Below are 26651 nucleotides of genomic sequence, written 5' to 3'. Positions count from 1 at the left end.
GCTTACAAAGTTTGAAACTGATCTGTGGTGTTGTAGGTAAAACCACAAATCGGCCTGTTATAGCGCCACCATGAGGCTGATTTAAAAAAAATTGAAGTGGCATTTCTTCCTCGACCTAGTGGGAACGTGTGTGCGCGATTTCATGATAATTGCACTTTGCGTTTGGGATTTGAGGCATTTTGTTCAAAACGGCTCAATCCTACAAACTTTGGAAGCCAATTTTAGCCAATCAGGATGGAATATGCAAAATCGGACAGATCTGTGTCGATCACATGACTGTTGAGATACTGCCTACCGATTTGTAGGATTTTTGGACAAAATCTGTAAGAGTAGTGCACAGAAATGTGTTTTGCGAACATCGGCCACTAGGAGGCGCTAGAAAAGGCCCATTTGAAAAATTTAGGGCAGAGGTTCTAGATTGGCATCCAGGGAATGTGTGTGCTCACTTTGGCAGCGACCGGGCCAACGGCGACTGAGATTAGGTGCACACAAACTGCGAGGACACACGGACGGACGCACACACGCACTGACACACGGACGGACGAAGGGGAAACCATACTCTCCCCCATGCCTTCGGCTGGTGGAGACAATAAGAGTTACAGACTCCTTAGTTCATACTTTAATAAGGAGCCGAGTTTATTTCGGTTCGGGAGGGCTCCCCGAACCGAAATAATTTAGGTTCAGGGAGAGTCCATTCATACTCTCTTAAAGGCTAGCGCCGAAGTCACTAAATATTGGAGGTCCTTGGCATGAAAACGTTTGTGGCCAATAAATGAGCTTTGCAGGGCAGGTACTAGCCTGGTTCCAGCCCATAGACCCGCCCACTCTCAGAGTGGACTGTTTCTCTGGTCTGGAATTGTGTTCATAATAAGTGATTTCTGGAGCCGAAATGACGGCTCCTCCAATTAGCGCAAGGGGTGGGGGTGGGGTTAACAAATAACCAATCCGTGCCATCAAAGTCCCTCCCCTCCAGAAATCGCTCAAACAGGGCACAATGTCAGACTCAAGCTTCAGCTGAGTCTGAAATCAGGCTAGGCGGATACATATCTGACTGGCCCTTGCAGCTGCAGGCAGACTGAATGGAGGTCCAGTGCGCACCAGATGGGCAGATGTCTCCCTTCCAAATGACGTTTCACATCCGAAAATATGAACTTTAAGCTGGGCTGAATGAATGAGAAGACACCGCTGAGCACCGATATTAAGTCACAACAGTTTAAGTCGGGTGACACCCCCCCTGTGACCCCCCCCCCCCCCCGAACCGAAATAAACTCTGCTTATTATTAAAGTATGAATCGAACCTAAGCCTGAGTTGTTAGAGGATTCTACCTCATATGTATTTTATTGGCAGGTTTTAGCATTACCATCCAGCTATCTAAGCTGAATGACATTTGTGTCCCTGTCTCATTATGTTATAGATAAAATAGAACAGTGGGGGTGTTTGGGGTGTTTTTTTTTTTCTGTTTTGTTTTTCCACAGTATACTGTATACATGTATACTAGGGATGTGAATCTCGACCACTGACGCGATACGATACGCACCTCGATACACTGCCAGCGATACGATATAATTGCGATACATTAAAATCCTGCCGATACGATACATCACGATTTACCCCTGTTCCCGACACGATGCGATACGATTCACGATTCACCACGATTCAAGCCCAAATCCCAAAATTTACAAAACATAGCGACTAAAAATTTATGAAATTTAAATTCAAGGCAATTTATTGTTTCACTATAGTACTAGGCTCTGTCTAACAACCCAACATATAGTATTCTGGGAGAACACAAAGCTGCTGGCTATTGTAGAATTGTTTGATAACTAATCATATAGAAGGCCTATGTCATTATTAGTAGGCCTATATGTCTTCAACTGGGGGTCAGGGACCCCAATCCAGGGTTATTACAGGGGGCCTGCCAAATATTTGTGTGATACAGTAGGCTATAATGCCTAGCCTACAGCGAGGGTCCCTGCTTGATCTCTGTCTGAGCTAAGGGGTCCTTAACCTGAAAAACTATAAAGTCCCTCCCTGGTTTGTATTATTATATCATTATATGATATAATAATATTATATAATATCATATTATATTATATTTTATCCAGGATTATGCATTTTTTATAGCCAAAATGTTTTAAAACAGACCTACAAGCTCACTGCGCGTCGCATCCACGACGCATTGTGAGCTTGAGGGTCTGCTATTTTAGGTGCGACACCCTTGTACTGCGATGTATAAAGTAGGCTTCTTTCCCAGAGCACAACTAGCAGCAGAGAAAGTGAGAGTTGCTTGCATCAAACAGGAAAGTTGCAGAACAGTGACAAATACTTTGTTAAACGCAAGCAGTAGTCCTACAACACCCAGCAACATTGTTGTTGTGTGTGTGCGTGCAGTTAATAGTCTATCAATCAATTGTCCGTCGGAGATTCGCTAAGAAACGGCTGTTGATTACATATCACTCAGCCTGTGCCACTCTGTGACAACAATCAGCGCAGCGGACTTGGATGTTATAAAGCTAAGTAGGCTACTAATCTTGCATCTTTTTAACCCGTGGGGCTGCCAGTTCGTCTGTGTTGATTCACTTTCACTCGCATTTCGCTGCACTGTCTGTCTCCCTGGTTGCCTGCATGCAGAGCGCAGATGTTGTCCGAGTCGCAGCTCGCATTTAGACTGGCTTTTGGGGAGGGGGCTGAATGCTGGGCTGATGGTGCATTCAAGGCGCCTCGGAAACACAGGATAGAATGAAATACTATAATGGAAGAACCGATACAATCGCGGAATTTACCGATCCAGTCACTCACGGAACGATCCATCACGATTTCAGCCGTATATTGTACCGGTACACACTGAATGAACCGATTCACTCGTATCGCGGATGTTTGTATCGCGATTACGATCCGTACCGGTATATCTTCGCATCCCTAATGTATACACATAGGTGAAATTCATCCTCTGCATTTACCCATTCTATAACAACTATAGGAGCAGTGAACATCCATTGGCGCTCGGGGAGCAATTAGGGGTTCAGAGTCTTGCTCAGGGACACACATCCACATTGCTGGCATGGCTTGGAATGGGCTCTGGCTCTGGTTGCCCCATATATAGGCCTACTACTTGTTTTTAAACAGGTCTGCGTTAACCCATTCAGAGCGGGTACACATTATTGAGTATCATATATTTTATGCTTTAACTATTGAAAAATAGCACATATACAAGCTCACAGCGCGGCACCGGGTGCCGCGCTGCGAGCTTGTAGATCTGCTATTTTAGAAAAATTGTGAAAATTTGAATTTTGACACGATTCTATAAGTGTCTTTTGAATCCTTCTAAGACTTTTTGAAAAACCTATGTTTCTATGTCAGCAATCTGGCCAGCCATCGTCAAAGAAAAGGTCCTTTTCACTTAACTGGAGCTCAGTTAGTCTGTTCTTGAGAGACTACTATGTCAGTGGTTCTCAAACCTTTTCATGTGAAGGACCCCCAAAATGATATTTGTTTGGCCACGGACCCGCATCTCAAAATATTTAGTTCCAGGGACCACCCAGAAGCACAATTTGAGTTACAAATGTTCGCTTTGAAAATACATTATATTCAAAGATTTGCACACATTTTCACGACTTATAAAATAAAAATAGCAGATCTACAAGCTCGCAGCGCGGCACTCGGTGCCGTGCTGTGAGCTTGTAGATCTGCTATTTTTCACTGGTCAAAGCATTCAATAATTCTAGGCCTAAATGGGTTTTAATGATACTCTCTCCGAAACTAGAACCCTGCAAAGCTGTGTTAGTTCACCTGTCATGAATGATGATGTGTAGATGCTATCGCCTGAATAATCACGTCGTTACGGTACATTCTCGGATAATACTACCATCTAACTTTTCATTAAAAAGGTTGGTGAACTATCTGGCCACTTCTTAGAGATACTAATGTTTGTAAATTGGTATGATGAGTGTCCCCACCTTTGAAATGTTATAATAAACACTGAGAAGATGATCATTGATCCCAGGGGAGTTGGTGACCTCTGGCCACAGGCCTGTGGTCAACTATGATGAAACCATCTCCCAGCCAAGACTCATCATACAATACTTGTGGTGTTTTTTTACTGACCGCGCGATTTTCAAACGCTCCCGGCATAGGCGGACTTTGCCATTTGCCCTAGGGGAGGCAGGCTTGAGCAGCAACATGCTGCTCAAGATAACATCAACATAACTTATCACACTGTCCAACTACTGTTATTCATTGTGTCCACCAGACCACTAGTGTACCAAATAAAACGTACAATTATGTGTGGTTAGAGCAGTGTCATTTTACAAATTGTGTTCATTATTAAGTAAAATAGCTACTTTCATTATTGGTAACACAGTTGCAGCTTACAAGAAATGCCAATAAGAATAAACCATTTGATAATTTCAGCTATAATTTCTAAATGGCTACAAAACATTTTGTTTGATGGAGGACAATAATTATTGTAATTTAATTTATTTTAAGTAATGAACAATAAGGGAATATCATTGAATGATAACTTAAAAAATAGATATTTTTACATTTTAAACCCCTTTTTAATTATTTATCAAGCCTAACACATAATATTTGTGTACAGTTCGGATATTGCAGGAATGTATGTTCAGGTATATTCATAGTCTAACAACCCCCATTCTTAGCAATGCTATCTTCAGAGAGAGAGAGAGGCTCTGATCACTTAACATTCCAATCAATCAACTTATTGTTGCCAGCTGGTCTCTGTGTGATGGGGAGAAACCAGTGACTATTAGTTGGTTAATTCTTTAAAAAATCATAACTCTTGACAGGAATGGGCTAGAGACTTACTTTTTTTTTCCTAAATGCTCAGAAATGCCTGGGGGGTGCAGTGCACCCCCTGCACCCCCATAAAGTCCGCCTATGGCTCCCGGCATACAGTCTGGGGGACGGAAGTTCTAACGTTGAGTGCGAGATAAAGCGGATGCCGTAGCGAGGTCCTACTGGTAGCGTTATGTCTGCTTTCAATATTTTTGGGGGGCTTTATTTCGTCTTTCTCTGGTATTATTGGTGTTACTTCCATGATGTTTTCAAATGTTTTGTTAAACTATACATTACACGCATAACAAGAATATGCCACTCGAATGACTCTGTCTGTGTTAGTGTGTTTCTGTTATGTTTCAAATGGGACTACAGTTTAGTGCAGCAGTGGCTACTTCTGATACTTGCCGTTCGGGATTTGTAGTTCCAGACTCTATATGGCATTCGGAGATTGTGGAGTAGTTGTCTGGCTATGCGAGACTACATGTGGACAGTCTCTGTGGAAGATTACAATTAAAACATTTATGTTAGTCTTTTTTATCAGGTCCGACTGATGCAGGCCGCAGGGACATGTTGCACTGTGATGAGTTGTGAGCTGGTAGATCTGCAATGTTTGCTATTTCATGTACAGGGAAGTATTAGGGTTTAATGTGTGTGTGTGTGTGTGTGTGTGTGTGTGTGTGTGTGTGTGTGTGTGTGTGTGTGTGTGTGTGTGTGTGTGTGTGTGTTGTGTGTGTGTGTCTTACCCACATAGAGCTGACTGAACAGCTCTAATCGCGTGTGTCCCTGTGGGGGGGCGGGGCGAGTCACCCGATAGGTCAGGTCCAACTGCAGGACCGCCTCTTTCACGTTGCGCTCGGCCATCACGCGATGCCATTGGTCGTCGTTCAGGGGCGTGGCCGAACGCACCGACAGCTCAACGGGCCCGTTTCCAACATCGAACGAGAAGGACACGACTGTTGGAGCTAGAGAGAGAGAGAGAGAGAGAGAGAGAGAGAGAGAGAGGGAGAGAGAGAGAGAGAGAGGAGCGAGAGAGAGAGAGAGAGAGAGAGAATTTAAGATAAAAAATAAGCTAGGCAGAATCTTTTCTATCCTCCAGTGAATACATCTGTTCGCTAACCACACAAACCAAGACAATAACTTTTCAAACAACACAACTTTTCTTGAACAAAAACTCCTTATTGTGCATCTGTCTGGCTCTGCAGATAAATAATGCAGTTAGTTTCTAATCGAACGGCTCATTTGTCCTGGAGCCAGGCTCTCATTTGTCTCGTATAGATTTCATCTTCATAATTCAACACCGCTCACACAGGGCTGCGCAGGACTAATGGTGTTTATGTTAGAAGTTGTGGTGTTTATGTTTGGTGAAAAGTTCTATTGTTCATGTGTTGTGTTGTGTTATTTATGTATGGCAGGGGTCTTCAACAGTCCTCAGAGTTACTACAGGGGGTCCTCCAAATCTTTGTGTGATAGAAACCTTTTCTATTTTTTTAATTAACCACTTGAACCCTAGCGTCCATATTCTGAGAAATGTAGCCAAAAATAGCAGATCTACAAGCTCAAAACGCCTCGCAGCACGAGGCGCTGTGAGCTTGTAGATCAGCTATTTTCGGCAAAGAGGTTTGGTGTAGAGGGGGAAAAGAGTACAGAGTAAAAGGTTATTATTGACGGTTGAAGTGGTTAAATATCTGAAAACACAAATTGACATGAATCCAAAACACACTGATGATTGTGCCGCCAAGCGATGAAACTATATGAACAGGTTGTGGGGGTCCCTGCTTCATCTCTCTCTCAACTAAGGGGTCCTTGGCCTGAAAACGTTGAAGACCCCTGTTTTAAACCATGTGTTTGTGTACCAGGTTTTTAACATCATCAACAGGGGGCAGTGTAGTACCCGTTATATTGTATGATATGCCAAGTCAATGAAATCTATTACATTATTCTTGCAATGGTGCGTGCGTGCGTGCGTGCGTGACTGAGCGATCACCACGGTTCAGTCCAATTAGTGTTTATGCGAGGTCATTCTGTATGACGCTGCGTCGCTGTCTCACCGCCCACACTCAATCAATTCACTCAATCAATGGTGCACGTTAAAGGTTCGTACACACAGAGGGCGAATTGGCGAATAGCGAATTAGCGTATTATTCGCCTTTTGTTTAAAACCTTATAAAGTCAATGGAAGCATCCACACCAAACGCGAATTTCGAAAAAGCGAAAAGGCGTCTGTTTTTTATTCGCCCTTGTGTCGAATTAAACGAACGTTCAAAGGCGAATTCCTCTCTCTCTCTGTATCAAAGTAAGCTCACTCTACCCTATTTCAAGAGAGAGAGAGAATGGTGGAGGGACCTTCACGTTACATTGAGGCCGAGTGGAACAGTGTCTTTCTCCTTTTCCGTGTCTCGTCTGCGTGGCTGCTTGGGAAAAGTAGCCTACTCGAATGTCTTACTGGTAAAAACATGGTTTATGTGTTTGTTATTGTAGGCTACTTTATATCTGCAAAAAGACTAATGTTTAAAAATAAATCGCTGGGTATTAAATAGCATACAATAGGATCCGAAATGAGTCGATTAGAAGGAAAGTACTGGAAATTCGACTCAAGTACAAATACCTACAAGTACAGGCTACTCAAGTAAATGTAGGCTACTTTTAGTTACTTTACACTGACTCTCTTTTTTTACAGACCGATATCCTTTTATTTCCGAGAGACCCGACCATTTAATCATTATTAAAACCCTCTTTCATGTAACTCACTGCAGCCGTGCAGCGTGCGCTGTTAACTGATTGACAGGCAGAAGAAGGCTACCAAGGAATCTATAATATTAAGATCGAAACAAAAGCCAGAGATTAAAAGGAATACTTTTAGGCTATTTTCTAACTACAGAGAGGTAAGTCATGGTTTAACTTGTACGCGGTCCCGGCTGCTTTCTCATCATCCTGGCAGCAGGCTACGCATCGCATGCATTACGCACGCACCAATATATTTTCCCCCTGCTGTTAAACTGATCCTAGACCAGCATTATCATCTCACTGTTACACAGCCATTCATCGCGCTGCCTCACGGCTAACAGACCATGATCCTAGGTCAGGCCAGCCTAAACACAGCACACACGTTAAACAGAACTCAGTTCGTTCCTTATAGCGCACGCCAGCGCGCGCGCACACACATTGATTGATTGCTTTACAGTTTGCATAAAAAGCAGAAAGTACACACACAGTACGGGTCCTCTTGGGTCCTCTCGGGTAATACACATAATGATTGACATGATAAAACACTGACCGACCCTGTCTAGTGTCTACTCTGCCCCCGGCCGGAGCTGAGGGGAGGGGGAACGGAGAACGCGTGTTGTCACTTGTCTCTTCTGTTCTTTTTCTTATTTAATAGGCTAACAACCACGGCCAGGTCTCATCATCACTTGAGGATATAGTTTCCATTGTTTTATTTGTTTCCCTGTCTCCGTTCTCCTCTCTCCTCTCCTCTCTCTCCTTTCTTCTCCTTTCTCCTGTGGCTATGCAGGCAGATATCGCCCCCTCGTTTTTAGACGAATTAAGCGAATATTATACGCATATTCGCGTCGCTTTTTGGTGTGTATGGAAAAGGGCGAATGGCGAATTCTTCGCCTTTTTGGTTCGCTTATTCACGTCGCTTTCGCTAATTCGCCGGTGTGGACAGAGCTTTAGAGAGAGAGAGAGAGAGAGAGAGAGAGAGAGAGAGAGAGAGAGAGGTAGATGTGACTATAAAAATCAAAGCTGCAACAACATGCACACACACACGTGCATGTGTGTGCATATGTTGCACACGTGTACGTGTGTGTGTGTGTGCGTGCGTGCGTGCGTGCGTGCGTGCGTGCGTGCGTGTGTGTGTGTGCGTGCGTGTGTATGCAGTGCTGCTCCTCTGTGGAAGACATCCATTATTTCAAATGCTGAAGACATATCAGAATGCTCCCTCAAGGCAGTGTTTATGAGAGTGTTTGTATTGATGAGTATGCGTGGGTGTGTGTATGTTGGTTTAGTAACGCTATAAACAGAGATGGGTGTTGAACAACATTTTTAATCAGGTTGTCAAACCTGATTCGACAGACAGAGCGATTTCCAGTCACCAAAGTGCGTTCGAAAATGCCCACCATGGCTACCAGAGGCACACTCACATATCAGTTTGTTTTGGCCAGTGCGCTCGGGCTGTATATTAGGCATCCTTTTCCGCTAGTCAATCCTGGTGCCAAGTCATCCGCACGTCATCAGCCAGAACACGGTTGAAGGCGAAAACAGCGGCCATTGCTCTCTTCAGCGCTGTATTTTTTTTACGGGAGAGTGTTTTTTGCAGGTCGATCAGTCCGAGTGTATCAAAAAGGCAACTGGGTTAAGGCAGCAGAAGCTTGTGATTGGCTGCGCGGAGGTGATGAAAGTCTGGGGGACGGAGATACAACTAAACCTAACCTTAACCCTAACCTCAGTAAAACTAACACTGGTGAATGCTAACCTGGTGAATGCTAACCTGGTGAATGCTATCCTGCCGACGCTGGTGAATGATAAACCTGGTGAATGCTAACCTGCCGACACTGGTGAATGCTAACCTGGTGAATGTTAAACTGGTCAGACCAACGGTGCTTAACTCAGTTGATTTTCGGGTTCTCGGACTTAAAGACCTGCAAAAAATACTCTCCCTTTGTTTTACCTTTGTAACACTCTCAAACTTCCTTTTTGTTGGAAGGATTTTACTTTTAAGATATTTTAGGATAGTATTTAGTTGTTTGAACATCATGTGTGTGGTCAATTCTCCATGACAGAGCCTATTTTAAAAAATATCGGCACGGGAAATACATCTCAGTGTTGACAACTACTAGATGTAGCTTTAAAGAACACATGAGAATAGATGTCAGCAGTTGCAACAGGACAAACTAGTGTTTCTTTAAAGAGGTGGTGCCATAGTTTTGTTTTTCTGTTTTGTATGTGTCTATTGCAGGGGCCTTTAACAGGGGGTCCGGGACCCCTAGGGGGTCCTCAGAGTTACAAAAGGGGGTCCTCCTAATATTTGTGTCATAGAAGAACTTTATTTGTTCTACACTGATTGATTGATTGATTGATTGATTGATTGATTGATTGATTGATTGATTGAATACTTTATTAGAAGTTTGCATAGGAAAAGATACAGTTTCATGACGGTACAGTTCACTGGTAGAAGGTCTACTAAAAGGAGATCCTAGAAAAGACTAAGCTTATTTCCATAGGAAACCATTGAACTCTACCACTTGAACTCTAGTAGGCCTGGCTATCCCTATTCTGTGTGGAAGCCAAGAATAGCCGATCTGCTATTCTTGGCAAAGAGGTTTGGTGTTGAGTGAAAAGAAAAGCAGACTAATAAGTATTGACAGTTCAAATCGTTCAATGTCTAAAAATACACATTAAACCAACAACCTACAAGGAAATACTTCATTTTGTTTTTAGTTTTGAGTCAAATTATTAATTGTATTTATTAGCCGGGTAATAAGTGCTATAAGGTCTTGCTGCGCGGTCATTATGGCGTATATGGACACTTCAGGCTGATAATTCCCCTCGGCTCCGCCTCGGGGAATTATCAGCCCGTCGTGTCCATATAAGCCATAATGACCGCGCAGCAAGACCTTATCGCATACATAATTCATATCTGCAAAGTAACTAGTAATTAAAGTTTTAAAATAAATGTACAGCAGTAAAAGTACAGTATTTGGATCAGAGATGTTTTGGAGTAGAATTAAAAGTACTGGGAATTTGAAATACTCAAGCACAAATACCTCAAAACTTAAAGGAGTAGTGCACCCCCAAAATGACTTGATTTCTATTGATTAGTCATACCATGGAGACTTGAGTTCAATAAAAGAAAATGGTATTTGTCGCATTTCTAAGACCACACATTGATTATAGTAAATCTACCTCCATTGATTCTGGATGGGGGGTCTTAGGAATGTGACGAATACAAACAAATATTATTGGAGTGAGTCTCCATGGCATGACTGCCAGTGTTTCTCAACCACTGTGCCTGGGGTTTGTGTGCTTGTAGATCAGCTGTTTTCACTAATGTTGTGCGACAGCCTTGTATGATGAAGCAGGGCTTTACTTTGCGAATAAACATACACGTTTGAAACTTGGAGATACAAGGTTTCTTCCCAACAGTGACGACATTTACACCCCCGTATTATGTTGGCGTGCCCATGGATTCTTGGGACATGAAAAGTGTGCCCATGCAGAAAAAAGGTTGAGAAACACTGGACTAATCAATAGAAGAAAAAAAAAATCTTTTTGGGGATGAACTACTCCTTTAAGTGTACTTAGTGGGCTTGCAGAGGGGAAGAGTGCACTCATGCACACACAATCCTCCTATCTCCTCTCTCCTGCTGCATGTGCAGGCATGACAGACCAGATACCGTATTAACCTGTATCCGTGTGTAGCATGTGTGACTTCCAAGCAAAGTCATCATTGGATTGGACGGACAACCGTAAGCTATCAGGTTTATATGTAAACAGAGACAGAGAGGCTTGGCAGAGACGGGTGCAGAGCTTATCGTCACTGTCCAGCAAAAAGCCTGCAGGGTTTCCGAGACCTCTGTGAAGTTGGCACCCCATATATAAAAATGGTGTCATTCTTTAGTGCTGGATTTGTGCTGAATTGTGCCGTAAATTTTATAATTTGTGCTGGTATCACTTTTTAGTTATTCTACATAACACCACCGTTCTGCTCCTATGTTCTACCATTAAGCACTGCTGCTCTCCATCGCCCTCTGCAGGCCACACCGTTGTAATGCTGATACATCTGCTAATTCATAACCATATCAATATTTATTTATATAAATATATTTAAAAACACAATTGATGATTTCAACGGCACAAATTAGAGCACATCCAGCACTAAAGAATGAGACAATTTTTTCCCGATTTTGAGCCAAAAAATTGGGGGTGCAAGGCTCAGCAAAACTATAACTTAAAATATCAAAAAAATTATACCAGCACAAATTCAAAAATTTACGGCACAATTCAGCACAAATTCAGCACTAAATAATGACACCATTTTTATATATGTTTTCATCATATGGGGTGCCAACTTCACGGAGGTGTTTCCGAGGCTAGTCCGGCAGAAACTTTGTATCTCCAAATTTCTAATTTGCACGTATGTTTGTTTTCGGTGCTTGGCGCTGTGTGCTTGTAGATCGTCTATTTTCACATCATTTTAACCCTGCAAGGCCCACTGTCGCTTTTTGGACACATTTATATTGTATAAAAAAAAAGAGTTTAGATAATTACTTTTCCTGTTCTTTTTCCACATTAACATCACCATTGGATCCTATTGTTTAGTATTACAATGCCATTGGCCACGATATTTTCATATAAATACCCACCACAGGTTTGACATTCCAGAGTCTGGACGAACAACATCTCACTTTTTCACGCTATTCCTCACAAAAACATAAGTAAAATGCCTGTAATATATATATATATTTGGTGATCATTAGAATGTCTAGAACATGTACATATGTTATTATTGTGAAAAATATTCCCAAAACGCAAATTAGACCATGATTTATGATTTATGGCTATAAAACCTTACAAACACATTAAAAAATGTAGAAATTAATTCGGGCCTTACAGGGTTAAATGTTTTTGGACAAGGTTTCCACCCGACAACAGCGTTATAAGACTCTCCCACGCAGAGCAGCTCACATAAAGCTATCACTGCTGAGAGTACTTGGGCTCAGAACTCCTTGCAGGGGCTGCTGCTGCCTTTTTCATCACGACACAAGACACATTCCCCTGCAGGTTCAAACGTCTGTCACCTTGTTTAATTCACAATAAGATGCTATTAAACATCCATCATGTCACTGACGCAGCCGCTTCCCAACCGAGCAGCCCTCGTTCGCGGCGCCTCGCCCACGGATCAAACTCGACCTCGTGAATTTAATGCCGCGGCGCTCTCTCCCTTTTGGATGTTAATTAGCGGTGCTGCTGCCGTGTGATCGCGGTGTGCAGAATGTGCACATCAAATGTCACCGATAAACATGTCTATGAGGGAATGGAAGGGGGGGGGGGGGATTTGAAATGGGAGAAGAAGGTAGAAGGCAAGTGTCTCTCACCCTTAGCGGACTCTCACAAGTGGGGCAAAACAAGGAGTCCCAGAATTGTTGGGGTGAAATATTGTTGCGACTGTAGGTCGCAAGTTTACTATGAAAACGGTCTCAGCCTGTCTGTGATACTGTATCTCTGTCTGTCACGCCTGACACTGTGGTTCTATGGGTTTGTCGCTCTGTCATCGTGCTCTGACGTCACTGTGATGTCAGGGGAACCACTCTTAACAGAATGGGTTTGCCGCTCTGACATCACTCTCTGGATTGATGTCCCTTTTATGCCCATATATGGAGATCGCTGATGTCATCTCACGAGTCATACTTGCAAATTAATTACGTCCTTGTCCGTTTTATGCCCATATATGGAGATTCCTGTCCCGATGTCATCAACATTAAGCGCATATCTGGGAATGCCCCTATTTGGTAATGCCCATATATGGGCATGTTCTGACATCACATTGTTGACAATCATGCAGGGGTCTGGTGCAACTGGTCCGATATACATCACTGGCCAGATGGCCAAGAATTGGCGCGATCTCGCCCTTCAGGGTGAGGTCGCATGTCGCCCTGAGGCGTCTTACTAGTATGTTCACAGAAGTATTAATATGTATTGTACACAAAGTGTTTTTAACCAATCAGGCACACTGTTCTAAAATAGTAGAAATTGGATAATTTGACCCGTGATCTGTTGTTTTTATTTTCACTATTTGTCACAACTTTTTGAAATTTCTGTGACACTCATGATATCTATAATTATGATCACCAAACCGAGTACAGTTAATCTTGGAGTTTTAGCCGCAGAACCGATCCACTCGGATAGGGATTAAAAGTTTTGAACTCCTGGGACCTTGGGATCATGCCAGTGCTCATGAATCACATGGCATGCAGCCAGCAGTTTTCAAGATATCTTGTCTGGAACCAACCAACCATTCAATATGGAAATTCTGGCTTGTGCTGTGCCGGTGGGTTTGCATTTGACTGAGCTTTAAGTGTGCGTGTGGGCAGTGGTGGAAAAAGTACTACATTATTTTACTTAAGTAAAAGTATCAATAATACAATATAGAAATACTCCGTTAGTAAAAGTACAGAATTCAAAATGTACTTGAGTAAAAGTACAAAAGTAATGGCATCAATATGTACTTAAAGTACAAGTAAATTACAAAATGTATGAAAATTGTACATGTATAGATTGACATGTACAAGCTCACAACGTGATGCGATGCGTTGTGAGCTTGTAGATCGGCTATTTTCAAATAGCCTAGGTATAAAATAGGGCTAAATTGGATGAATGTATGTTTATAAATAATATAATCATTTATATCTGCTATATCTGCTAAGTAACTAGTAACTAAGGGTTTCAAATAATTGTAGTGGAGTAAAAGTACAATATTTGCCTCTGAGATGTAGTGGAGTAGAAGTAAAACTACTGAAAACCGGAAATACTCAAGTAAAGTACAAATACCTAAAAACTGTACTTAAGTAAACTACTTAAGTAAATGTACTTAGTTACTCTACACCACCGTCTTACGGGACTCTGGGCATTGTAACCTTAACACAGCAGCTGGTCTCATGAGATTGCATCAGCCTGAGCTCTAAGGCTGCATTCACACTAAAGAGTGATATACCCATTCCTTGTCTGGGGGAAGAGTGGAATCCAATTAATTCCCTATGGAAGTCACATGGTTTCATGCCTCTTCCAAGCCTCTTGGCAGAGCCGTTTCTGGGCCCATGGGGGCCCTAAGCGTGATTCTGCTATGGGGCCTTCCTGACCCCGAAAAAATAATAGGCCTAATATTTTTTATCATTTTTTAATCCATTTTATAATGGAAATATATATATATATATATATATATATAAAATATATATATATAAATGAATAAATAAAAAACGACAAAAACAGGCAACGTATTTTTGCTATGTTTGAAAAATAATAGGCCTAATATTTTTTATCATTTTTTAATCCATTTTATAATGGAAATATATATATATATATATATAAAATATATATATATAAATGAATAAATAAAAAACGACAACAACAGGCAACGTATTTTTGCTATGTTTGAAAAATAATAGGCCTAATATTTTTTATAATTTTTTAATCCATTTTATAATGGAAATATATATATATAAATACAAATATATATATAAATGAATAAATAAAAAACGACAACAACAGGCAACGTATTTTTGCTATGTTTGATTTGTTCTTTCTTATTTAAATAAAAAAATGAAAACTTCCCCATGGGGTGCTGGAACACCTGCAGCACCCCTAGTTCCCACGCACTGGCAGAGTCCTGCACAGTGGCCACTGTGCCAAATTCACTTTCACTTTCAGCGGTGTGGATGCTCGGAAGCAAAGAAAGTCACCACAGTTTGATTTGATCATTCCTTAGTCAATTATGAAGGGATTTCAAAAATTAAAACGTCTCCATATTGCTTGGGAAGTCTACTTCGCAGAGAAACCGTGGCCTTTGCGATGCGGGATTTCGCATCGCGATTTCGGTTTGAAAACGATTAACCATGCAGCAGTAGTTCTTTTCTGCTGAGGAGGGGGCGGTGGGGGGCCTTTTTGGTCGGCGGGGCCCTACGCAGCATGCGTAGTCTGCGTGTACGGTCCGCCGCCGCTGCCTCTTGGTGTAGGGCGTTGTCGCTTTAAGCCACTTTAAGTGACTTTATTGTGTGTAGAAAGCCTAAGTAAACTGGCGGCACCAGACTTTGCACCACGGAGGAAAGCCTGGTATTCATTCTAAAACAGAGCCGTGTCAACCAGTTTAGAAAAATAAAAATATGAAATCGGTTTCCGGTTGGTGTTGCGTTGTTTTTGTTTTCCACCTAATGTGAATCATTTAGTTTAGTGTTGCTAGTGGCGCTACGAGTTAGAATAAAAGATGGATATAGCAAACGATTATTATACCAAAACAATATAGCCTACCGAAACGATATAACGACACATTTTAAACTAGGGGAATTATGTGCAAGGCGTGCTTGGTATCGCCTGATGACGTACAGTTATTTCTGCTCCAGACTTGGATCAGAAACCATATATTAACCATTTGAACCCTACTGTCCTTATTCTGAGAACATTAGCCAAAACAATTGAAAAAGTTGGCCCGAGGCCAAATCTAATTGCAGACCCCTGGTGTAGAGGGGAAAAAGAGCAGACTATGTACAGAGTGAAAGGTCAAGTTTATTAAGTATTGACGGTTCAAGTGGTTAAACATCTGAAAACACATACTGCCATGATTCCAAAATACACTGATGATTGTCCTGTCAAACGATTAAACTATATGGAATCTATGAACAGGTTGTGGCGGTCCCTGCTTCATCTCTCTCTCAACTAAGGGGTCCTTGCCCTACAAACGTTGAAGACCCCTGCTCTAAGCACTAAGCAGCTTCAAGTAAAACTCGCCGCACGACAAACCTGAACCGATCTACAAGACCACGGCGCGTCACAGACGCAGCACATTGTGGGCTTGTAGAACGGCAGTGTTTGCCACGAGACACCGTCATCCAACAAAGCATGAATCAGGTATGCACCTTAGGCCTACAACTCAACACAGCAGAGCAGAAACACAACTCACTCAGTACGGTAGAAAAGCAAAGCAACATATAGGTCAGAGGTCTTCAACAGGGGGTCCGGGACCCCTAGGGGGTCCTCAGAGTTACTGCAGGGGGGCCGCCAAATCCTTGTGTGATAGGATTATTATTTTAAATAAACAATTGAACCCTCGCATCCCTATACTCTGAGGAGAACTTCAGCCAAAAAATAGCAGATCTACAAGCTCTCAACGCCTCGCACTGCGAGGCGTTGAGAGTTTGTAGATCGGCTATTTTTTTTTTTTTCAAATAGGAGTGAAAAAGAGCAGAACAAGTACAGAGTGAAAGGTCAAGTTTACTAAGTACCGACGATTGATGATTTTAAGTGGTTAAGTGTCAAACAAGTCTATGAATCTATCTATGAAATCGATGAGAATCTCCTTCACACGTTTATACAACATGTAGAGGGGGTCCCTGCTTCATCTCTCTCGGCTAAGGGGTCCTTGGCCTGAAAACGTTGAAGACCCCTGACTTACGTAGGTAATGCAAGCTGAAACGGGTGATGGTAGTGATGGTAGACAGTTGCCAGACTCGTTCTCCAAGACAAGTCTGGGCTCGTATCTTCTAAACCATACATGGGCAACTGACGGCCTGGGGGCCACATGCGGCCCCCACCTTCACTTCATGCGGCCCGCAGGTTAATACCGGAATACTGATATATTATTGATTACAGCTGTTACAACTCCAAAAATTACCTACTTTAATTCCGTCAGTGTATATTAGTAGCTTAATGACTTGTATAGTAGTATTAAAATGTATTTGTTTATGTCCAATGTATATGTATTTAGGTTCATAAAGTTAACATGAGTATATAACTAAATGCGTTTGAAATTAAATCAAATGTTACATTTCAGAATTCCAATTCAAAAATAACAAAAACGAATTCAGGATTCCAATTCAAAAGAAGCAAAAATAGCCGATCTACAAGCTCAAAACGCTCTTTTGTATGAGATACTAGAAGGACAAAGTAGAACGTAGCAATATGCAAAGTGGCCCTCTGGAGTGAAGGTGGAAATATAGTGGCCCTCACCATCATCAAAGTTGCCCACCCCTGTTCTAAACCATTACCGTACATGCACGTAGGGCTGTCACGATTATGACATTTTACATTAATTGTCACTCAAATAATTGCCATTAACGATTTAATTGTGTTTTTGTCGTTGACAATTACATTTCTGTTTGCCTTGCAGGCTTTGAAGTTGCACATGGCAGATATGACACATACCCCAAATATACAAAGAAATTACTTCCATATTTGACAACTTTACACTTTAAAAAGAACATTGATAGTGGAAATAGCCGCTCTACAAGCTCACAACGCGTCGCGATGCGTCGTGTTGTGAGCTTGTGGATCTGCTATTTCCACTATTTTTTTGGAAATAGGCTATGAACATTTTTTCAACATGTAAACGATCATGACGATTATGACAAAAATAATTGTGATTATGTCAAATAATTGCGATTAGACAAAGATGTAATAATTGTGACAGCCCTACATACACCTATTACCAGTAAGGCTCCATAATCGGGAGATAAGCGACCGTAGGTCACTTATCTCCACAAATAGGGCAAAAATGTGTTTTGCCAAAATCTTCCTGATCCATGTTGATGACATGAGTGTAGACATACTGTGTAGTGATTTTCGTGATTTTAGGGCAAAATCTGTAGGAGCAGTGTCCAAAAATGTGTTTTTAAAAATCGGCCTGGAGGTGGCGCTATATGGGACAGATTCATGTTGATGGGATGAGTGTAGACATACTGTGTACCGATTTGCGTGATTTTAGGGCGAAAATTGTAGGAGCAGTGTCCAAAAATGTGTTTTGCAAGAATCGGCCTCATGGTGGCGCTAGAAGAGGAATAGGTACCGGCCCCGGCTGTCCCGGTCGCTCCTAGCCGGAGTTACGGCATTTTATGTGAGCTGCAGTGTAGGGGTCCTCCACTGGGGGCGCCACCACTTTTGCATCCGTTCTGGAGCACCAGGAGTCGGTGGTCCCCGGGAATTCCCCGTGAGCAGCCCCGTTGGGGTGGTCATTTGGTCATGTTTGCGCATTTGGTCATTTTTTACATCTGGGGGTCCCCCAGGGACCTGGGGGTCCCTGGAGCTCCGGGGGTCCTTGGAGGTTGTAGTTTGGCAGCCAAGGAACGTGTGTGCAAAATTTGCCATGGATCGGGGCAACGGTTGCGGAGATATAAGCAGGGAAAAAGTGTGACGTGTGAGGTGTGACAGACAGACTGACGGACTGACGGACTGACTCACACTTTGTGCAGGTTTTGATAGTAAATGCGACCTATTAATATGGCTGTATATAGATTGACATGTAAGTAGAGAGTGCGAACACCAACCGCAGCCGACACTTAGAAAGAAAGAGACATCTGCAGACTTTATGTAAATCACTGCACACAAAACAGTTGCCCTCATTTATCAACGTGGTGCAGATCAAAATTTGGGTGTACACCGAAATTTAGGCAAGTCTCTGCATTTATCATTTCAACTTGACTTTGACTTTGGTCTAGGGTAGGATCAAATCTCACATCAAGTCTTGAGGTGGTGTAGGAATCATCCTACACCACTTTGTTCCATTATAGACGTGCGGAGCAGCATTGTCTAATTATCTGACAGGCATGGACACATGTATCCACTCGAAAATGTATATCCAACACAATAATAAATAATCCTGTGAAAATATAACATTTTATAAAAGCATAGCCTATAGCCGGCTACATCATGGACATTCACGCCGATTTTATTTCCAAGTTACAATGACAAGCATTAAGCAATTTAAATCTAGCGATATGGAAGAAATCTGCTGTTAATTGCTTTAACAGAATAAACCTTAAGATTGGAGATCTGGCTCAGAACAAGCACATATACGAACGCATGCACGAGCATTTTCGGGACCAGCGCGGCGCCGCTGTGAGTCGTGAGTCCTTTTAAATAATGGATAAAACCGAAGGTCCAAACCTGGCTGTGTCCAGCCCAGCGCACGCACGCTGCGGATGATTTATTTGGGGGTCCACGGCCCACCGGGGAGAAGACCAGCCCGCGCAGGAACGGTACATGATCGCTAGTTCAAGCACTCAAACGCGCATTGCGCTCCTCGCCGAAATTGGGTTAAATTAATATCCAAAACTTAACCGTGGGGTCTCTCAATTTATACAGTAGCTACTGTACACTATGCTGGAGTTAATGATGAAACCCGACGTGGCAAGCCGTGAGATCATGGCAATGGGGAATTATGATTGCTGTAACCAAATGAACGCGCTCTGTCTGCGCACGCACGGCACGGGTAGGCTATGGTTTAAATTATTATCCAAAAGTATTCATGGCAGTGACTTGTGGCATTCATGTCGGCTGCAGTGCTATAGCCTCCTTGTCAAAGATTGTACCGTTGGTTAATCCCACTGCTGTTCCAAGTAGCCTAGTTGCGTGTGTAGGTGTGTGCGTGCGTGCGTGCATGTGTGCATGGTCTGTGTGGGACGCGGACATGGGAGTTAACTTGAAGGGTGCGGGCTTTTCTTTGGTTGTTAGGTCGTATTCGGGTTGTTCTGGTCGTAAAATCGGGGCGTTTCGAGAATAATTAAGGGCGTGTTATTTAAAATTTCAGTCTGCACATTTATCAATGCTGGGATCAAATGTTGGCCAGGTGTGTCTGTTTAGGACGTGTTCGTAAATGCCACGCAAACGTTGCCCTACGCAAAATTTGGTGAAAAAAATAGACTGTTTTTTACACTCCATTGATAAATGAGGGCCATTGTGTGTCTGTGTTTGTGTGTGCGTGCGTGCGCGCGTGCGTGTTGTTCATGGAGGGATATATTTGTTGTTTAAAATGCTGCAAAGAATACAAAGATCAGAACATTGCTTTAGGGCAGTGTTTGTGTTCAACTGTGTGTGCGTGTGCGTGTGCGTGTTGTTATTTTAGTAGCTCTATAAATGAAAGGTTTGTTCTGTGGCCATCTAAACATCCAAAGTATGGTAAATAAGCACAGTGAACTAGAAAATCTGCTTGTAAACTCTAACATTGACTGTTTAGGACTGACGGAAACATGGTTAAAGCGGTCATCCCCAGATGCCTTAGTGAGCATGCCTGGTTACAAGGTGTTCAGAAGGGACAGAGTAACTGGAAAGGGTGGGGGGGCCTTGCTTTATATCAAGAACACCTTACAATGTAAGCAAATTGTATGGCCCACTGAGATCCAGGCCGAATGTGTAGGTGTAGAAATTACACTATCCACAGAGATGAAGTTCACTCTAATTTGCTTATACCGTCAGCCATCAGCTAAAGTAGAAGTATACGACCAGCTAAAGACCATCCTTACGGCGTGTGATTTTAATCAAGAAGTAATACTAATTGGTGATACAAATGTTAACTGGGACAATAAAAAAATAAGAAAAAATCTTAAACTAGTAACAGACCACTATAATTTGACCCAATTAATAGAGCAACCTACAAGAATAACCAGTCACTCAGCAACCAAGATAGATTTACTGTTTTCAAATAAAGTGGAAAGAATCGCTAAAACATTTAACTTCGTGACAGGTCTCTCTGATCACAACATCATATTCTTTTCCAGAAAACTCTCAAAACAGGCGTTCAGCAAAGCTCAGTCCCAGCCTATAGTCAAAACAATCCCAAAACATCTGCAACATAGCCTTGAGGTCGCCCTACAAGGGCTAGAGTGGGATGATTTACACTCATGTGATGATGTTGAGACCGGATGTAATATCCTTCTTTCCAAAATTGGCAGAGTAATGGAATCTTTCTTTGGTAACCAGAGGAAAGGGAGAAAAATTACTCTACCTTGGGTCGATAAAAAATGCAGAGATCAAATGAAAACCAGAGATTTACTGCTTAAAAAGGCATTAAAATCTGGCCTGACAACGGACAGACAGCTATTCACACATGCTAGAAACAAAGTCACAAATTTCTTAAGGAAGGCTAAAGCTGGATTTTATATCTCCATCATAGAGAGTGCCAGAGGAAATGGGAAAAAAGTTTGGGAATACATAAATAAACTGACAGGGAAATACTATAAGCAGGATAATAACAACTTAGAACTTAAAATAGATAATGTCCTGGTGAAAGATCCCCACACGCTTGCTAGCAACCTAATGCTGTTTTTTCTAAACTCTGTGTATGAAATCACACAATTGTTCAGACCCTCTAAGTTTGTTCCACGCCCTGTTCAAAATGATCTCCCCATTTTTAATTTGGAGGAAGTCACAGAAAACGAGGTGACAAACATTGTCAGATCACTAAAAGCATCCAAAGCTAAAGATGCACATGGGCTTGACACAAACTTTCTTAAAACAAATATTGACTCTCTGGTGGCACCAATCACACATCTGGTAAATCTGTCCATAAGAAAATGCACTGTCCCAACTCAGTGGAAAGCTGCTGTTATAACACCTATATTCAAATCTGGCTCAAAAACGGACATATCAAACTATAGACCCATAAGCATCTTACCTGTTATATCAAAAGTGGCTGAAAAGTGGATTGTAAAGTCTATTGTTAAACATCTAGACAAAGGCTACACCCCTCTGCATCCTATGCAGTTTGGGTTTCGAGCCTTCCACTCCACTGAGTCAGCAAATTGCTTATTCATTGAAAAGTTAAAGTGTGCTTTGAACAAAGCCCCATGCGCAATGGCAGTATTTTTGGATTTCAAGAAAGCATTTGACTCTGTCAGCCATCAGGTCTTCTTGTCCAAACTAACACATTTCAACTTGTCCCCAGAGGCCATCAAATGGTTTACATCATACCTATCAAATAGAGAACAGTGTGTTAGTATAAATGGCATCAAGTCTCCTTATCACACTTGCTCGGTTGGTGTCCCCCAGGGATCAATAGTAGGACCAATTCTGTTTTCTCTGTTTATAAACGATCTACCTGATGTATGTAAAGATGTACATATTCAGATGTACGCAGATGATGCTGTTATACTGACTCATGGAAAGAGCTATGCAGAGGTGTCAACGGTTTTAACTTCTGTTCTGACCAGCGTTCAGGACTGGCTTACAGACTCATGCCTGCTCCTGAATGCAAAAAAGACGGTCTGCATGGCTTTTTCCAAAAGACCAGTTGTGATGGAATCATCAAAGGTGTTTCTGGGTGGAGAGGAACTTGAACTTGTGTCAGAGTTCAAGTACCTCGGGGTCATGTTAGACTCAACCCTAACCTTTAAAAAACATGTAAAAAAGGTTACAAACACGATCAAGTTCAACCTTCAGAACTTTAAACAAATTACACCTTTTTTGGCAGTTAGTGCTGCTAAATCGTATCTCCAATGCATGATCCTATCACACATTGAGTACTGTTTCACAAACTGGTCTTGCGCAGGTATAACGACTCTCAAACCCATTGAACAGCTATATAAGAGTGCGCTTAAGGTATTCGATAGGAAACCCCACTCATATCACCATTGTAATATTCTTCAGAGGTACCGTTTTTTGAGTTTCGCTAATTTTAAGGTTTTTAAACAGGTCAGTATCATATATAAGACCCTAAATGGTCTATGCCCACCTCCCCTAAAGGAATTCATAAAAAGGAAGCCTGATAGAGGACTCAATACTAGAGCAATCACTAGAGGGGATTGCGAAGTACCGTACCGGGTAACCGCTTTTGGAAAAAACACCCTCTCAGTGCAGGGATGTTCAATCTGGAATGACCTACCTCTAACAATAAGAGACTGTTTGTCATTTCCATCCTTCAAGTTCAATCTAAAAAAATGGTTAGTTGACAATCAAACCTATGACCATGTATAAACTGTTTGTTGGTATGTATTGTTTTGTCTTCATGTGGGGACTACGGATGAAATTTAGCATTCTTGCTAATTCCGGCTTATTTACATTGCATTCATGTAGTGTTCATTAATATGCATTGTCCCGTCTAAATAAACAAATAAAGTAAAGTAAAGTAAAGGATGTTCAACAACTTTAGTCTTTTTAATTCTTTGCCTTCAGGCAGGAGCCAACTCAGAGTTGTACTGCATCTATTTACAAAGGTGATGGATGTCATGGGAGGGAGAGAGAGAGACAGACAGACAGACAGACAGACAGACAGACAGACAGACAGACAGACAGATATTAACATACATTTCAGTGTTGACAAGAACAAATGTGGATAAATGTCATCAGTTACAACAGGACAAACTAGTGTTTCTTTCAACCCTATCTTACTCACCCTTAGTCACAGTTTGACTTAGGAACAGAACTCCTCCAAGTCACCCACTGACTAGCCTCTAGTAACATCCTGACTAGGCACTTTAGAAGTCTAATAGTTATGTTCCCTGAGTGGGAATCAAACCCGGGCCCTGGTTTTAGTGGCCTACGTGCTCTACCCACTGAGCTACCATGCAGCAGGCCAATTGCTGTGTTTTTTTTGTGTAAAACTATGCCTAAACCTAACCCTAACCCTAATCCCAGTAAAACTATGCCTAAACCTAACCCAAACCCTAACCTCAGTAAAACTATGCCTAAACCTAACCCTAACCAAATTAGGACTAATGAGAAGTAGGACTAATGAGATGTAGGACTTATGGGCAGTCCCCCACATAGCTCTGTAACAACACCGAGTCATGTGGATCCTGTGGCGTGGGCAGCAGGGTCGGGTGGCTGAAAATCAAATGGTTGTGGTTTTGAATCCCGCTCAGGGAATGTTGTTGTTTTCCTTTTTCTTCTGTCTTTGTTTTCCTTTCTCTTCTTAAAGCGCCCAGTCAGGATGTGACTTGGGGCTATAGTCAGTGGGGACCCAAAATGTCTTTAAATTGTCACTTTAGACACCCTCTATACTCTTAAACATTATGTTGGTTTGTTTACTGTTGAGTGAGAAAACAATGTTGCACATTAAGTTAATCATCTGGGGACCCTCCAAAATAATTTGGGGACCCGACGCACAGATTGAGAACCACTTAAAGACATTTTAACACCTCTAGAATGACCTATTAAAACATTGGCCAAATTGTCAAATATTAGAGGCAGAAAATAGCCGATCTACATGCTCTTGCGAGGCGTTGTGAGCATGTAGATCTGCTAGTTTCACAATATAACCGTGTTGTACAAAATGTAATGCCTCAACTCTTAGTGCTCGTCAGGGTGGCGGAGTCCCCAGTTAAAATATAATTATTTTGGGGGTCGCAGCCAGAAAAGGTTGAGAACCACTGACTTAGAGGAGTTCTCCCCATAAGTCAAAATGAGACTAGGCTGTGTTGTTTCTTTAGACTTTGTGTCTGAGTTGTCGGCTCATAAGAACAAAGAGACCATCTGGACACATCAGCAGTTCCGACACTGGTGTCCTCACATAACAGCAACGACATGATTTGATGAAACTGGGTGAGTTGAACCGCCGCGCATATACTGCATCCCACAGAGCACCACCACTCTGCTCTGAAGGAAGTCACTGTCTCCCATTCGGATTGAAATCTGTGTGTGTGTGTGTGTGTGTGTGTGTGTGTGTGTGTGTGTGTGTGTGTGTGTGTGTGTGTGTGCGTGCGTGCGTGCCTGCGTGCGTGCGTGCGTGCCTGCGTGCCTGCGTGCGTGCCTGCGTGCGTGCCTGCGTGCGTTATTCATGTGCATGTCTATCATTTTTGTGTACCCGTGCTCTGGGAGGCAAAAATGATAGTGAGTGTGTAGAGAGGAAATCGATGTGGACATTTTGAAAGTCTAGGGGAGACAACATGCACAGTGCACACACATACACGCACACATATACTCGCGTGCATGCACACGCACACACACACACACTAGATATCTAGCCTGTCATGGTTGCACAGCAGGAGAGAGGAGATAGGCAGTGCGTGTGTGCGTGCGCGTCTAGTGCAGTAGTTACAGGGAAGGTGGATGCTTACTGCGCACCTGCTTGCTACCCTCTTGCTTACAGACAGTGGCAATGGCTAGCCGTTGCGATGAAAGTGGGAGCAGAGTTGTGTATAAAAGGGGTCTTCAACAGGGGGTCCAGGACCCCTAGGGGGTCCTCAGAGTTACTTCAGGGGGGCCATCACATCCTTGTGTGGTAGGGTGATTATTTTCAATGAGGAACTTGAACCCTCCCATCCCTATTCTGAGGAGAACTTTAGCCAAAAATAGCAGCTCTAAAAGCTCTCAACTGAAAACACAAATTTACATGATTCCAAAATAATCTGATGAGTGTGCCGTCAAACAATGAAACGATATGGAATATATGATAAGGGTCCCTGCTTCATCTCTCTCTCAACTAAGGGGTCCTTGGCCTGAAAACATTGAAGACCCCTGCAGTAGAAAATTGGTCCTGGATGAGGGTTCCCTGAAGGAAAAAAAAATGATGGGCTACACCTTTTTCTGGAAAGGCTCCCCCCTTGGTGGGGGGAGAGAGAGAGAGAGAGAGAGAGAGAGAGAGAGAGAGAGAGAGAGAGAGATAGAGAGAGAGAGAGAGAGAGAGACAGACACGTCTTACATTTCAGCTCCAGGCGTATGAAGTCTGTGTTGCCCAGGTTTTCCAGAAAGACCCCATAGGGGGCGCTGGTCTTGAAGTAGAAAGAGATGTCAGCACTGGTTTCTCCCTGGAAGGTGTCAAAGTGCAGGTAGGAGGACGGTGTGGTGAAAGACGCAGCGTTCCAGTAGTTACCTGCACACAACACACAAGAGGAGATGTGAAATATAATGCTACTGTAATGTAATGTAATGTAATGTAATGTAATGTAATGTAATGTAAAGTAATAAAGGTAGGAGGACGGTGTGGTGAAAGACGCAGCGTTCCAGTAGTTACCTGCACACAACACACAGCCACACACATAGGAACATCAGAGAGACTTGCAAACACATCCTGACAGATAGGGATGGAGCCCTAAACAACGGTAGCTCGATAACCCGATAACAGATTTATTGAATACCCGGTATCAATAAGCTTTGGGCTTATCAAGCTTGTTATTGAGCATATAGCATATAGCAGATGTCATGTTTAAACAATCAAGAAGAGGCGATCAAGAAATTATTACAATACTATCCATAATATAAAGCCATTTAACACTTATTGCACACTAATGAATGATTGTTTTAATGATATTTAATGATATGTGTTACTTTTGTCAATTGTCTTCATAGATGGTGGTCAGCCACAAACTCACAGTCGCAACAACTGGCCGATAAAAAAAAGATACAAGTTCCGTTCTGAATCTCAAAATATTAGAAA

At 42.3% G+C, this 26651-nt stretch overlaps 1 protein-coding gene across 1 annotated transcript in view; it reads right to left on the bottom strand.

The window, feature by feature from the left end:
• The window catches only part of LOC308307179 (contactin-associated protein-like 2), a gene marked incomplete at its 5' end in the record, with an annotated part of 419567 nt that overhangs the window by 55793 nt on the left and 337123 nt on the right, over window positions 1-26651 (bottom strand). The window contains 2 exons of the mRNA XM_080752350.1: window positions 5542-5760; window positions 25917-26087. Of these exons, the coding sequence (XP_080608476.1) occupies window positions 5542-5760; window positions 25917-26087 (390 nt within the window). The remainder of the gene's footprint in view (window positions 1-5541; window positions 5761-25916; window positions 26088-26651) is intronic.

The sequence above is a fragment of the Nannobrachium achirus genome (assembly GCF_963921795.1).
Source record: "Nannobrachium achirus genome assembly, chromosome: 21".
Lineage (NCBI taxonomy): Eukaryota > Metazoa > Chordata > Actinopteri > Myctophiformes > Myctophidae > Nannobrachium > Nannobrachium achirus.
Note: the sequence above shows the minus strand (reverse complement) of the source record. Positions and strands in the feature narration are given on the sequence as shown.